We start from the raw sequence: 16,822 nt of genomic DNA, 5'->3' as shown, positions 1-16,822 counted from the left end.
GCTAACAAAATCGATAACAAAAGTCGATTAGAATATCGATAACAAAATCGATAACAAACTTGATAAAAAACATCGATATCGAAACCGATAAATAATCGAAAAATAATCGATAAAAATATCGAAAAGAAAATCGATAAATAATCGATAACAAAATCGATTAACAATCGTTAAAAAAATCGATAACATATCGATAAAATCGATGGCAAGTTTAATAAAAATTTCGATTGCAAAATCTGTAATACCATTGGTACCAAAATCAATTAGCAAATCGATAAAAATATCTATAACAAAATTAATAAAAATATATAACAAAATCGATTACAAAATCGTTAAACTTATCGATAACAAAATCGATAAATAATCGACAACAAAATCGATAAATAACCGATACAAAAATCCATAACAATATCGATAACAAAACCAATAAAATATCGGTTATTATATCGATAAGTCCCGAGAATCCCGAAAATCTCCAAAATCCCAAACTTGTTACCAGATTGAGTCTGTGTCTCTATCTATATCCTTTTCTCTATAATTGCCGTTATTTTAATCTTTCTTCCTCTATCTTCATCTTTACTTTTATCGGTGTCCTCATCCTCATCTTTTTCTTTATATTTATCTTTGTTTTTACTTTTGTATTCATCATTTTCTTCTTCTACATATTCCCCTTCACCTTTGCCTTTATATAAGTAAAGTGTTTATATTTACCTTGTTCTTCATTTATAACTTTATTTTTACGCATCTTTGTTTTTGTTTTTATTTTTACCTTTGCCTTTATTTCTTTATCTATGTACGTACTCATCTTTACTTTCATTCTTGTATTGGTCTTTTTCTAAATGTTATTCTTTATCCTTTTATTAGCATTTTTTTATTAAATTAATAACATACATTCAAGAAGCACTTGTTTCCGTCCCAACCATTTCCGTTGCACTATTTCCGTTCCACCATTTCCGTGTGCAATTTCCGTTGAATTTGCAACCTCCGCTAAAGAAGTTTCACTTCAAAAAAGCTCTTCCCTTAAACGAATTAAATTTTCAGCTGGCATTATAACTTTACACAAACACATTAATGACGGCACATAACTTTAAGCAAAAATAAATATCTGTTGATGATTTTCCAAACAGATTCTTAAATTTATTTTTACTTTATATTTAAGTTGAAATTTCGCTCTTAACCGTGACTAATAAATTAAACCGACTGCATAAGAGTAACAGTATGAAATTAATTGGTTTTGAATTTCTCATACATACATATGTAATACATAAATATGTATGTGCTTACACATAGTTATGACTTTTATATGGGCTTATAACAATTTTTTTAACTAGCAGACCTACATACATGCATATATAAATAAGAATGTATGTACATATATACACATACTTACTTACCTGTAGAAAACCATATTTCAATTCGATATCCAAAAAATTATACTCCTTCGCATGTGCTGGCCTTTGCGGTATTGCTGTATTTTGTTGTTGACTGCTCTGTGTGCCAGTGCCGCCTGTATTCGATGGCATAGCAATATTTTCATAAGTTTTTGATTCCTATAAAGACATACAAAAATAATTGAAAAAAATTATAACTATATTCCACTAAAGAAAAACAAACCAAAATAATAAAATGTCTAAGAAAAATGTACTTACATATATGTAGGTACAATATTTATGCATATATACTAGGGTGTTCGATTATTCGCCTTATTTCAAAAACCGGTTTTTAAGTTATTCAAAAATGGTCATTCGAAAAAAACCCGGTTCTCTATTTGCAAATTAAGAAAAAAACCAAATAAACCGGTTTTATTTTTCATATTTTCTCTCCACTAACATTTACTTTTAGTCAGAAGTCACAACTATAATATGTATAATCTAAAAGGGGTTATAGCATTAATCTAGAAGTCTGTAAGACAAAATAAGTTTGAAGTATTTTGAATTACAAGTAAAGCAGAAACAAATTTGTCGAAAATTCACACTCAAGAATAGATCGCTAAAATAGCGGTCATAACATCGACATTACCGACTGTCTTGGAAATGATAATACATCATCCGCTGACCGACTATACAAATATATCTATTAAAGACAGGCCATTCGTCGGAGAGCTCGAGTTGCTGTGTGAGGGTCGCGTTACTTTGACACAACTCTATTCAGGATATTGTATCAGGTTAAACTGTACATTGCAATTTGAATAATATGCCCCGACAATATTAACTACCTCTTCATATACCCACTCACAGCAGCTCATCTAACATCCTTCTCGCTACGGCCCAAACAGCTCGAATCGAGCTTTTTCCTGAGCCTGCCGATAGATAAGAATGAAGAAACCAGTAATCGATTCATTGAGTAGTAAGCTACTGCGAAAATTATTTTCTTTTCTTAGCCCATTAATAGAAACGGTATACTAACAGGTTAATTTAATTTTTTTATTTTATTTTTTAAGTTTTTTTACATACATCTTTATGTATAGAAAGTAGTATACAGTTTGCGCGATGAAGACAATTTCGAAACAGAAATCCTCCAAATTTTCGTTATAGAATTCTCAAATATCACTTATCAAATATCGCCTATTTTTAGAAGCGTAAAGTGGCCAGAAGTCCCTACGGGGAGGTGGCAGGTGGTAGGTAAGTAGGCAACGATATGTTTGTATATAAATACTGACTACATACTTTCATATACTACATTAGAATGTTTCACATAAAACAACTATTTCTTTCTTTTGGTCCCAAAAAAAAAATAATTGTGGAAAATTTCTGCCCTTATCTTCATTTTTCAGTTAGGGCTCGAAAAAATAAGAACCTTAAAAAAATTGTTTCCGATACTTTTTTTACTTAACAATTAAATATAGCAAATTAAAAAAACTACCTTGTAGTCAACTGCAGTATAATAAGCCCAAGTTTGAAGTTAGTAGGACTTACCGCTGATTTTTGGCAAGTTTTTTGTTGACGGTTTTGTTCATGGAAAAACCATTAACAACTCCGTATGGAAAAAATTACTGACACCGTTAAAAAAATCCCACAAATCAAGGGTAAATCCTATCCAGGGCAGAAGAATGGAAACTCGGGCCCAGGACTAAAAAATCACGGGCCCCTATATATAAATTGTATTAATTTAAAAGCATATGGTCCTAATCGCCGAAAACTAAACCAAGGGGAACAATTTTTTTCTCAGGTTTCGCAGATTTTTGATTATATCTGGGTCATACGTATTCTGAGGTATCAGACAATATATGAAAATTCAAGAGCCAACATTTTTTTTTCAATATACTTGCTTCACTCCGCTTGCCTTGTATTACTTTGAAGTTAATAAAAAAGTATTCGAAAAAATAATCAGTGATTAACTTTGTAAATGAAGATTAAGTAGGCAGCATTTTTAATGTAATGTAACAGTCAAAAATACCAAACAGTTTTTTTTTTGGAGCGGAATCCACCAGGATAAAAAAATGGGAAAATCTGGTTTTCTTCGAGCATTTTCGGCCTTCTTTCATAAAAAAATAAAGCATTTTCCTAAATACACTCTTCATTATCAATTTGTTTTCGGTGGAAAACTATTTGCACATAAGAGAATTTTTACTAATTGAATTTTCAGGTAAAATTACGTTTTACTTAGTTAGAGATAGGGTTCATTTTAAAGGCAACATAGTAAGCTATTCAACATGTTATTGACTCATACTTAAAATTTATATTCTTTCTAACTCAAATAGACTCAGAAAACATACATAGCTGTTGAAACATTTATAACTCATATTTATTATATTTTAGGCATATATTAAGTATTGCCGCATACTTATGCTTTCAGGTGCAAGAAAAAAAAACTATCCGAAATTTGTATTCTGGCGGGTTTCATTATATTTCTGGCGGCATTTATAAAGCACTGTGACCAAAACGTTCTGTAGCAGTCCACGTTTTGAGCTCGCAAATATAAGAACTTCTTTTATTTATAGTGTCAGAAACAATCAGTACGAATCGGAATATATTTACAATATAAGCCTACAACGACTGAGCAACAGAGCTGAAATTTCGCAACAATTATTTTTTGGAACTGACATAGAAATTTTGATATGAGACCGAAACAAAAGAAGGCATTCCTTTTAATTGACACAGTCTAATATACATATACAAACGTATGTGCTTATGTATAGGGACGTAACTACCCAATAAACATTGTGGCGAACCATCGAAAAAAACCTTCGTTATCCAATATGAATATCGAACTGAGGACGAACTCATAACCAACCTTAGTTTTCCAACGTTCATACACTCGAAATTGGTTCGAAAAAAATTAAAACCGTAGTAACAAGAGAGAAAGTGAAATCCAGCTCATTCTCGAAGGGAACTAGAAGACAATCACTCTCTCTCCACAAAATTTCAATTATATAGTGGGCTGGATTTCAAATGTATACCGAAGCGAAAATACATTGGATAACGAAGGTTCCGTTTTGCTGGAGAATGGCCTAGTACTTGAATCGAATACTAACCCATTGCACATTCATAATCGAAGGTGAGACTCGAAAAAAGGATTGGTTTTCCAATCATTTTCGAATTGTTAACCAAGCGCTATGTTTATTGGGTATGTATGTTCATAGATACATGTTATCAAATGCAAATGACGGTTAGCGGAGGCGTGGTGTGTGCTTGGTAAACTGTCTGCGGTGTATCAATTTCCGCATTAATGCACACAACACTCCTTCCACCAGCAAAACGATGCGTAGTTCACGTCAAGTTGGGATATTCTGCAAACATACCTGATAAATAGAGCATACATATTTCACATACATAAGTACTGTATCTATGCACATACATACATATGTATGAAGTATGAATACACTCATATGCAGAATAGCTTGTCTTTACCTCCTGCCTGCGCTACCACATATCAAAGTGTCATTATCAGCTGTGCTATGCTGCAACCTGTGGTTGTGTCTACATAAGCATGCCAAACATAAGTGTAGATATGTGAAACCATTGACTGGGCGTGCAGTAGTGGGGAATGTGCACATACATGTATGTAGTCATATCGGTAAAGATGATGCGGGGGCGAGAACGCAACGAAACCAAACACTATGGTTGGGAAACTGCAACCCTTGCATTAGTGGTCAACATAAGCCGAAATGCGAAAAGTTTATGTGTCGCATTGTGCCACACGTGACCAACTACCGGACATGCCTGACTGCCTAAGCACACATTCGCATGCATGCCAGTATGTGAGCTATGCCTATGTAATATGTGTATGTACATTTGCATTGCCAAAGTTGACTTTTGGAAACCATTGTGGCAAATTTATAAATTCATTAAATTGTCTGGTGGACGAATATATGGAACACTTGGTAAAAAAATATACTCGCAGTTAGCAAAATTATCTGTTAAAAGTGAACTAAATATAAAATCGATATAACGGTGATTTCATTTATAAATTTCGAAGGTTGTACAGGATTTGTATGGGACTTTATTTTTAGCGTATGCCTGGCGGAAAGGAGTTGCCGTAAGTACTCCATTAAGTTTTGTTTGGCAGAACCTTGCTAAAAAATTTAATATATTGTCCACATTTTTAGCAAGCACAGGAAGCAAGTAGTCAGAGAGAATACGTTGATGGCAAGTGGAAACTCCACTCCAAAGTTAGAATCGAACGTATGTACATGGCGTATGAGTAACATTTTCATCTCGTCTGGGGAAGGCAGGCAGTCTGCACACGGGTCGTATAGCTTTAGACGCGACTTTTAGTATTTCTTATGCAGCAACGATTCCTCAACGCCTCAAGATCTGCATACGAAGCGAGTGTAAAGTGATGAAAAATTATTATTTTTTTCAATTATGTTTTAATTTCTTATTTTATTGTTCCATCTGAAATTTGCATAAAATGCATGCACGCACTCGGAGAATTGTAAACAAGCTTCTTCTTCCTATTTTTCAACACTGCTGTACCGCAAGCGATTCGCAGCTACATGAGGCGATTTTTTGACGGGCGATAATCGCCAACAAAAGCTGACTTGGTATCTAATTTGCGGCAAGTGATTTTCTTGAGCAATGTTGAATCACCTAGAAAATCGCCTCATGTATGTAAATGCAGCTTAACTCAACTCGTCTGGGTAACTCATACGCCATGTACGTATATATACGTACGTTCGATTTTAACTTTTCCGTGATATGTGATAGATCCGATATTGATCCGCCATTTTGAATTTATAAAACCTGATTCCAGGTTTATAATTCCAGGTTTATGGAACCGCAATTGTGAAGTTTTAAGCGAATCTAGTCGAGTTTAATTTTTTTGTCCACCATATTGGGTCCGCCATTATGAATTTTTCCAATCCGGCTTCAGATTCGTAATCAGCGAACCCAAAACACGCGATTACGAATTCTAAGTGAATCCGATAAATTAAAAAAATCTTCCGCCATTTTGAATATAGAAATTCGTGATTAGCGACCCTTAAAACATTAGAATCCATCTTGAACTGATAACTGACAACTGTTTTAACAAATTGAATAAAAAAATTTATTTACGCATTCACGGACATGACATCTTCGAAGGGTCGCAGCATTTACGCAATACTAAGTTTTCAATTCTAGCGTGTTATGTTTGAAGCATTATAAATTTGCGATTGTTTGGACATTCTCTTCGATAAATTCTATTGCATAGAATTTTGGGCATGGAATACATACATATATTTATATATATATTTTCTTTTACTTACATGAAAAGCCAAAATATTTGAAAGGCTAGCAAAAATGGGTTCAGCGGCGAAAGCTAAAGTATCTGTTGATTCTTCCACCGTGTGCATAACTTGCAGAATCTATAAATAGAGAATGAAAAACAAAAAAAATATCATAACAACTTTCAACGTGGCCGCAATTTCTAAAGCACACAATAAATAAATAGTACCAACTCACCCTTGGATGACGAAATCTTTCCATTGTTTTTACTGAATTTTTCAGCAATTCCGTTACGGTTTCCTTGCGTCTCGGCTTGTGCAGTTTTTCTGCAATTTTCTTCTCGAAGACGAATATTGAACATTCCTAATAAAAAACAGAAACCCAGGTTTAAACGAGTTAAAAATCATTGTTAGAGGCTACGTAAATGGCGCAAACTTTTTATGCAGCGATTAGTGACCTTCTCAGCCGCGGAATTAAAATTTGATTTAGAACACAAAAAACAAGAATAAATCTGGTTGGTAAAATTCATCTGACCTAAAACCCTGAAGTCAATTCTACTTCAGCCCATCACCGACAGCAGAACTCATTAAAATTAACATGAGACCAAGTCTGATAGCGTGTCCTTATGGCACAAATCTGAGATAGTTAGAGAAATTTAAGTTTCTTTAAGTTATTTTTTCATCTCCTTTCTGCTCTAAAAAAATACATTAAAAACGAATGTCGGAAAGGGGAGAAGTGACATGTAACCTATTTGTACACATCGAAGCTACCCAAGCTTCCTAAGCGGCTATTTCGGTGATTTAGCTGGCTTTTTAACACGGCAAACATTTTCACCCTCCCTGGGTGAAAGAGATCAAGCTGCAGCTGGGAAACCACTTCCATGCCATACTGGTTTCGACCGACTTACGGTTTTTAACAGCATCTCCGCGCCGCAATCGCAATTTCCAATAAATACAGTGCTGCTCAAATTGCACGCCGACAACAATCGAAACAAAGGCGTATAAACATTGTTGGCAACACACCAGGGTAAATGTCCGGCCGGTTCTAAATAGTTTTGTGCAAATTTTGTCACTGGGCACTAGTAGGACTTCAGACCTGTTCGAATGTTTATTTCCGAACGGGAAAGGGATGTGAACTGATGTCGCAAGATTATCATCCACACTGTAATATGCTTATGATGATCCTTGCCAAGGAGCACAACAACATGTTGAGCAAGCAGTTCCTTGCCAACTGCTACCATCTCAGCACCCACCAGGCAATTGCTAGAGGTAGTGCCTCCTCCTTGACAAGTTAGAAGACATCACTGTGAACTGAAGGACCAGATCCAGGACTACATGCAACAACTACTGGACCCGATGGTCATCTCCTTTATATCACTACTATTCGTCCCCGACGGACCCAACGCATGCCCTGCATGCGAACGTTCCCGACTATAACAATCTGTTATGGGCAGGGATAAGTACTAGTCGCACTAAGAATATCAATAATCATACCGGATGTCTCATCTATTACTTGTGAATACTTAAGTCAGTAAATACTACCTTTGAATGTATTCACTAACGTGAAAGATCCATGAACTCAAAAGATTGTCAATCGGCATTGGCTTCCGAAAGATTCATGGTGGTGTTCCGTAAAATTTGGATGTTCCGCAGACAAGTTCTGACTTGTTACAACTTCTAATAACATATACGAATTAGATTTTTTTTTTTTCAGTTCAACGGAAACAAGAATATTGGACATATGACCGTAATTTTTGAAATTCAACATAACAATCTCCGCAACTGCACAGCACTTTTTGTTTTAAACCCCAGTTCGTCATAAAAAAGGGACTTCGGTTTCTAGTATATCAACTTCTTGGAGACAAAGGAGGAGTAAGTAAAGTCTCATATGAACGTTTAACTGTATAACTAAGTGCTTGAAGATATGAAAGTAAAGGAATTTGGGGAAATCCCTAGCCTATTTAAACCCAACTTCCTCAACAGTTTTAAGCTTGGTTATAGGGCGCGATGAAAGGAAAAGAAAATACGCAAAGGTTAACTTTCTTCAACGGAGAAGTTGCCTGATATATTTACGAATAAATTAGAAAAGCAGTGTAAATCTGTAATCGTCGTCCTGGTATAGACACCAACGATATACGATATCCTTACTTTAATATTATAAATGCGAAAGTGAGTTTGCTACGCTTCCATGCTTTAACTACTCAACCGATAATCATGCAATATTGCACACTGGTGTCCTTTAGCCCAACTCGATTAGACAAGTGTTCCGAGTTTTCATATTTGTACTGATTAGGTCCCGATTTTCATTATTTTCTTTATTAATTTAATAAGAGTCTCCCTGTACTAGGTTCCAAAAAACAAATTTTCGCAAAAACGTAGAAACACTTTCGTTATCACACAGAACATAGAATATAAGGAAGCCATAAGAAAGCCAGCATATTTATTTTCTATGATGTTTGGTTATGTTTTATTCTAACTGGTACTCTCTGCAGTCTATCATTCTTTTCTAATTTTTTTTAAGGTTTTTATAATTTTTTGTTAAGTTTTTTTTTTAATGAAACGATTCAAACTTTAATTTAGAGAAATGTATATAAATGAATACTAATTCAACGAAAAATGGCACTGAATATGGCACAACGCCGAAACCGGTTTGTCTCCAAACCAAATTTGACAAGGGATGACGGAAAGTCGTTCCACATTACATCAGAATACTAACTCCCTCAAAAAATGCATGGATATGAAAAATATAAGCTCTTAATACAGTGGCGAAAATATAAATAAAGAAAAGATATTTTAGCAACCCATGGTTATTCCCCTTTTGATAGTTTAATGTTTATTATTTGTTAATTAAAGTTTTCCTCGTTATCTAACAAAGGCCATGGAAGTCATAATTTCAAAAAAAGACAAAGTTTCATCAACGTTTTGAGCTTTTCAATTACATTTCCTAGAAACGTTCTGAGTAGGCACTTTTGTAACCCATTCAATTCAAAGTGCTAATTTTAAGTAGCTAAGACTTATCGTTGTAGGAGTTGCTCATTTTCTCCATATAAAAAATTTTCGAACATACTAGTATGTATGGTAGAAAATGCGCGAATAAAAAATTTGAAAAAAATCTACAGTAAAACATGAACTTTATTATACTAAAACTTAGTGAGCTACAAAGCTGCATACTCAAAACAATTCTAAAAAAAATCTGATTAAAGTGTTTAAAATTTTGATCAACATTTGTTAAATTTCGTCGAACTTTTATAAATCTTCTACAAAATTTGAAATTTTGAATTACTTGTTTTTTTTTTAGATAGTAAGCTATATTTTCATAAAAAAATAATAACCAATTTTTAAAAAAGAAATCTAGCCAAAACTTGCTAAAATGTCTTTTCCCTATTTACATTCTCGCCACCGTATAATCTGTGTGTATACATTTTTGTGATCAGTTAAAATTTTTTTCTCCTTATTTTGTTTTAAATAAAGTTGTATTAAAAGATGTTATGTCCCTTTATTGTAAAAATGAAATTGTTTGTTCGGATTCGATGCCTTAGATATGTTCCGATTTCTGTCCACAGAAATCTGGTGACCGTAGCCATAGGGCTGCCACCTATTCAAAAGATTAAATTCGACTTGAATTAAGGGAATTATTGATTTGAAATTTTTAGGCATTATAGGTGTCAGGCGAAAGAGGCTTAAAAAGTTGTAGTTGGAAAATTTTTCGAAATAAAAACTTCTATATGCCAGATTCGCGCAGCATACGACATGTGGCAAACATGTAAATAAAAAACTCTTCTGAGTAGCTTTTCAATAGTTATAGAGTTTCTGAGAAGGAAAAGGAAGGTTCTGCAAAACTAAGCCGAAAAAAACATGTTGTTTTATTAAAAAAATAAAATTTTTGGAAAAAAAATAAATTGAACTGGGCTGATCCTCTTTTCAATAGTTCTAGTAAAGTTCTGCAAAATTTCGCAGAAAAATTTTTGTTCGAAAAAGTTAAATTTTTGAAAAAATTAAAACTAAGACTGTTCTGAATAGCTTTTCAATAGTTCTAGAATTCCCGAAAAGTTTTAATTTTTTTTAATTAAACTTTTTCAGCTTTTTTAAAAAGAATTTGTTTCGTTGTACTTTTGCAGAACTTTTTTTCCTTTTCAGGAACTCTAGGTGTTTAGAAAAGATACTGATAACAGTTTAATTTTTTATGTTTATTTTTTTTTCAAAAAATTTCGGTGTACTTTTGCAGAACTTGTTTCCCTTTTCAGGAACTCCAGAACTATTAAAAAGCTACTCAGAACAGCTCTAATTTTTATTTTTATTTAATTATTTTTAAATTTAACTTTTTTGACTAAAAAACATTCTATTCGGCGTAATTTTGGAGAACATTTTTCCTTTTCAGTAACCTTAGAACTATTGAAAAGCTACTTGTAACAGTTTTATTTTTTTTTTCAAACATCAAACATTTTCGACTTTTTTGAAAAAATACTTTTCCCGGTGTAATTTTCTAGAACTATTGAAAAGCTAAGAACAGTCTTAATTTTTATATTTCTTTTTCGAAAGCATTTTTTTGTGTATTTTACAGAACTTACTTTTTCTTTCTCAGGAACTCCAGAACTGTTGAAAAGCTACTCAGAACAGTTTTAACCTTTATTTTACTCAAACTTTTCGACTTATTTGAAAATATTTTTTTCGGCGTAATTTTGCTGAACTTTCTTTTTCTTTTCCAGGAACTCTAGAACTATTAAAAAGCTACTCAGAACGGTTTTCATTTTTATTTTATTCAAATACTAGATCGCTCTCACCCGCTTCGCTGAGTGTATGTAATTTCTACGTGCCACATTGAGTAAAATTTATTTCAAGAAAACTCAATTCAAATACAGAAGGTTTAAAATTTGTTTAACCATCTTCAAAGTGTTTTCAAACTAAAACTTTTTTTAAAGTTCTCACTTGTCATACTTTTTCAATTGACTTATCCCCTGAACTCAATTTGAGATTTTAAACATATGGAAACCTCATTTTCGTTGTTGGTGTTTCCGACAGGGTATGAGTGTGATGTAATGTGGAACGATTTTCCGTCATCCCTTGTCAAATTTGGTTTGGAGACAAACCGGTTTCGGCGTTGTGCCATCTTCGAGAACGAAAAATGACACTGAAGATGGCACAACGCCGAAACCGGTTTGTCTCCAAACCATATTTGGCAAGGGATGACGGAAAATCGTTCCACATTACATCATATGGAAACCCTTTACATGTAGTTTTGAAATGAAGCCCTTTAAAAACCATTTCGATTGACACCCATGTTGTAATAATTCATTTAAATTATTGAATAGTTTGAACTTAACATTTTGAACAGTTGGCAACCTTTTTAAACCTCTTTCGTGTGGCACTCATATTGTGATACATATTCAAAACCATTTCGATTCATACCAATCTTCTATACTAATACATATATATTTTGAAAGTCGTTTTTTATGTGTTCGCAAAGCTTGAGAACGGCCTAATCGATTTTTTCAAATTTCGGACACCTGCTTCAGACGTCCCAAAGATAGTAAATAGGCTTAATAAAATTTCGATATATAAAGGGGGCGTGGCACCTCCCATATAAACCGATTTTTTCATACTGCATATCTCTGCAAGTGTTCATGGTAGAATACTGGAAGTTGGTATGGAGATATATAAAATCAAACGCATACTCATGGAGAAAAATTGGGGTTATTGGAAAAGGAAGCGTTGCACCTCCCATACGTACTGAATTTTTCATACTGCATATATCCGCAAGTGTTCATGGTAAAGTACTGGAACTTGGTATGGAGATACATGTTATATCAATCGCACACTCTTGGAAAAAATTGGAGCTATTGGAAAAAGGGTAGAGTACTGGAACTGGGTACGGCGATATATAAAATCAATCTTATACTCATGGAGAAAAATGGGCAATTTGAAAAGAGGGCATGGCGCTGTGCAAAAACAAATATATAATTCTTCTGTAGATGGGGTTTTGAGTGAAATCCTCCTAAATGCCCAGACGGATTTTCACGAAGTTTTTTGTGTGCTTCTGAGTGGCTCTCTGGATAGTGTAGTTTCACAATTTCACCCGCCAGTTGGCGCTGGAGTTAAACTATTACTAAAAATCTTATTTATGATCCACTTTGGCTAATATTCAAAACATGTATTGGTAGCGGTAAAGGCAATGCTATTGCCAAAAAGGGCTGCCAGGTGGCGCCGGAGTTATTACGAATAATCGCCAAGTTAGAAAAGGTGCCGTGAATGTCAGATTAAATCGACCTGTTGCACCATTGAGTATATCGAATGCTTTTGTGTTACGATTGGCCTAATGGATGTGATTGGCCAGTATTATTGTGCGTTAAAGCTTCATTCGGAGACACCAAGGTTGGGTTGTGCAGGGGTAAAACTCAAATCACTACCGATAATACAACCGCCACAACCATTGCGCGCCTTTTACTGTACAAATAATTGAATTTAATTTTTAAAAAGGTGGCAACACTTGCGAAAGACTTAAATATTATTCAAAACTTTCAAACTAAAGATTTCTTAACAATATTTCGTTAGACAATCATATTTTAATTCTCAGATAGCTTGCGTATAATTAATTCAAATTTGATTTTTCAAACAGGTGGCAACCCTTTTCAAAATATATTCAAACTACAGCTTTTCTATACCTTCTGACATGCATTTTTTTAATATAATTTTCAAATAAATAACTCCCTTAATTGAAGTTGAATTTGATTTTTTTAAAAGGTGGTAGCCCTCATCCATGAGTAGATAATGATTTTATATATCTCCATACCAAGTTTCAGCAATCTATCAAAAATATTTCCTGAGAAATGCAGTATGAAAAATTCTGTTTGTATGGGAGGTGCCAGGCCCCCTTGTCTAATCGAGATTAAATGTATCCTATATCTTAAGTTGGGCTAAATGACAGCAATGTACAAAATTTCATGATGATCGGTTGAGTAGTTAAAGCGTAAAAGCGTAGCAAACAAACAAACTCACTTTCGGATTTATAATATTAGTAAGGAAAGGATTCAACTTTTACGACTTTTTTGATTTTTTTTTATTGTACAGAACAGCGTCATACCATAAGCCAACTTCCTAGACATATATGTTGAGTGCTTTTGAAATAAATTAAACCTAATGCAACAGGCAGAAAGTTCCTACACTCAGCGAAGCGCGTGAGGGAAATCTAGTTATCTTATATGCGTGAATTTGGATAGTTACTTCAAAGCTGCCAGTTTTCATAACCGAGCCGATTTGCCTTTAATTTCAAAAAACCGCGGATAAACATACAAATGTACATAGCACTTAGGTACTTATTAGATGATAATTTGTAAACAATAATTTTCGACTCACCCTGCCATCACTTTTCCGATAGCCGTCATGTATCCGCCACACTAGTTCGGGACCCGCACACGCCACTTGCTTACCGATCTCAAAGTATTGGCTAATCGGATTAGCATCGGTGATGTTTTGTAATGATGTTGATGCCGTATTGGCACTCTTGAATTTGGAGAACATTGTACCGGCAGGCATACCGTCGATTAATTTCGAAAAAACGTTGGAAAAGCTACCCTGACGTTTAGGAACACCACCACCGCCACCGCTTCCTGCACCCCCGGTTACACCGCTTGCTGCAACACCAGTACCAGCACCGCCTGGGCCAACACCAACGGCACTGCCGCTACCGGCTATACCAACACCGCCACCTATACTTAAGAGCCCTGTACCAGAGAAATCATTCACAGCTGTTAGACTACCGTGCGTTGCTGCCGCTGCTGCTGTTACACCAGCGCCTGATGGTGAGCTAATCGAGAGTCGCGCTCGCGCCGTCGTCGTACCACCGCCTATCAATTGTGTGCCACCACTACTGCCGCCAATGCCACTACCAACACCTCCACCACCTGCTGCCGCCGCTGCTGCTGCTGCTGCTACCGACGATGAATAGCCATTCACGCTACCCCTGCCTAACTGCTGACTAACCGCGGAGGATGCTCCTGCACCACTGGGACTCAGCACTGTACGATGACCATCTAAGCCAACTGCTATGCTACCACTCCGTGAACCGCGCACACCAACACCGCCGCTGCCGCCACCTGCTACTGGTAAACGCGTTCCCGCAGATGCATACAAACCACTCCCACTGCCGCCAATTCCAATACCAGCACCACCAGGACCCACTCCAGCTCCACTGCCGATCGCTATGCTACCACGAGCACCTTGTGCACCCTGTGCTCCGACCGCTGACGCTATTCCAATTGCGCTTCCACTGCGGCTCTTACGCTGCTGCAGCTCCTCAATGCTATCGTAACGCGAGAAGACTCTGGCCGCCGTTGTTGCCGTTGTTATTGTTGTGGTTGTTGGGTTAGCGGTATTAAATGTCGATGTGACGCTTGTTGTTGCTGGTACAGATACAGCTACAGTCGCGACACGACTTGGTAGTGGCGGCTGAGCTGGCTGCTTTTGCTGTTGCTGCTGCTGTTGTTGTTGCTGCTGTTGTTGCTGTTGCTGTTGTTGTTGCTTCTGCAGTAGTTGATGTTTTTGCCCAGCTAATTGCTCTAGCGCCTGCTGCGGCTGGGGCTTTGCCTGCGGCTGTAATTGCTGTTGTTGTTGTTGTTGTTGCAATTGCGCTTGTGATTTTGCTTGCGGCTGCAGCGGCTGCTGCTGCTGCTGCTCGTCCCCTTGCGCCCCCCTATGTTGCTGCTGGTTGAGTATATGCTGCTTGAGCTGCTTCCAACGTTGCGCTATTTTGGCTAATTAAATTATACCCCAACACTGAATGAAATATCGTGATCATTAAGCAATGTGCGGGTGCTTGCGTGTGGGTGCGTGCGTGTGCGCCTACGTGCTGCTTAACTTATTAGTGTTCAAAATGTGTATATATGTATGGAAGCGTGTGTGTGTATGTGTGCCTAACTGTATATATATATATATATATATGTATATGGATATGTAGGTGGTGTAGTTGTGTATTAGTTTACCTGTATGCCTGCTAGTGGAAGTGTTGTTGTGTGCGTATAAAATTGAAAATTTTCGCAGCTATGTTGTTTTTGCTTTGTTTCACTGTATTTTGTGCGCCCGCAGCTGGGATTTCATTGCTGTTCATACGCTCGTATACAATTATACAACTGCACAGTTGTGGTTATTATTGTTGCTTGTTCTGCTTGCCGTTGGCATGCGTTCGCTTGGTCGTTCAATTAGTTACGGCCAATCAATTTAATAAACTCCAAACAACGGCAGCAATATTGAATTTGTCTCCCGGTTGGTATGGCTTGTCAGTTGTGGGCAATAAAAGCATGCCAGGCCAGCCAGCCAATTCTTTGTGCTGTATGCGTGTATGAGTGTATGCGTGAGTGGGTGGGCCCAAAATGTGCGTTGATTTTTGTGCCTGCAGCTTGACAATGCAGTGTTGGATTTGTCGAAACTGTTGGGAATTACGGCAGTCAATCCACTAGCTAACTTGTCGGCTGCTGTCGTCAGTCGACCACCAGTTGACGAGTGCAAATCTTTGTTGATGTGCCTGGTAGCCGTTTCAGTAAGAAGCAATTATTGTGGCTGTAGTTGTAGTTAGTGGTTTATACGAAAACTATTAATTTGTGCAATTTAACTGCCTTCCTTCCTTTGCTTGCGGTTTTCGGTTGCTTACTTAAATGCCAATGAAATACAGGAGGAATTTCGTAGTTCAGCTGGCTGGTGGCTCGAGCACGCCTATAGCAAACGCAAAGTGAAAGTTGCAAAATCTCAAATATTTTAGTTCGTTATTTATCTGTTCAGCAGCTAATTGAATTTCCGGAGATTGTATGTATGCGCATCGAAATAAGCGAGTATCAAAAATGTTGAATTTCTGTATGCATTAGTGCTATGCTTGATATCTATATAACTAACAATAGAATGTGTTATCTCCCATTTGCTATTCACTTTACAGCCTCTCAAGCATCCGTTTTCAGCTGCTATATTGCTATTAATCAAATTCAAATGCTGACAATTACATCGACGCACGTCCACCGTTGTTAATTTCTAGTCCTTCCTCCTCATGCCAGGCGTAGTACTGTGCTCACTTGCTGGCTTCGTTTAAGTTGTTATTTCACACTTAATTATGATTGATATAAATTGATTTGCGACAGTTGTCGTTCTTCTCGGTGTCAGTCGTTTTTTGTACATATATATATATTTTTTTATTATTTA

The 16,822-nt window shown here is 36.1% G+C and overlaps 1 protein-coding gene across 1 annotated transcript; it reads right to left on the bottom strand.

Annotated features, from left to right (window-relative positions):
* Nucleotides 1-1,188: 1,188 nt before the first annotated feature.
* Nucleotides 1,189-14,670, bottom strand: LOC118746490 (fibroin heavy chain-like). The gene is made up of 6 exons (XM_036480337.1): nucleotides 14,657-14,670; nucleotides 13,994-14,615; nucleotides 6,882-7,007; nucleotides 6,686-6,784; nucleotides 1,392-1,547; nucleotides 1,189-1,197 (listed from the first exon to the last, which is right to left on the bottom strand). The coding sequence occupies exons 1-6, from the start codon at nucleotides 14,668-14,670 to the stop codon at nucleotides 1,189-1,191; spliced, it is 1,026 nt and encodes a 341-aa protein (XP_036336230.1).
* Between the last annotated feature and the right edge of the window lie 2,152 nt (nucleotides 14,671-16,822).

Source organism: Rhagoletis pomonella, unplaced genomic scaffold, assembly GCF_013731165.1.
Source record: "Rhagoletis pomonella isolate Grant_MI unplaced genomic scaffold, Rhpom_1.0 Rhpom_scaffold_00010, whole genome shotgun sequence".
Lineage (NCBI taxonomy): Eukaryota > Metazoa > Arthropoda > Insecta > Diptera > Tephritidae > Rhagoletis > Rhagoletis pomonella.
This window is presented reverse-complemented; position numbering and strand designations above follow the sequence as displayed.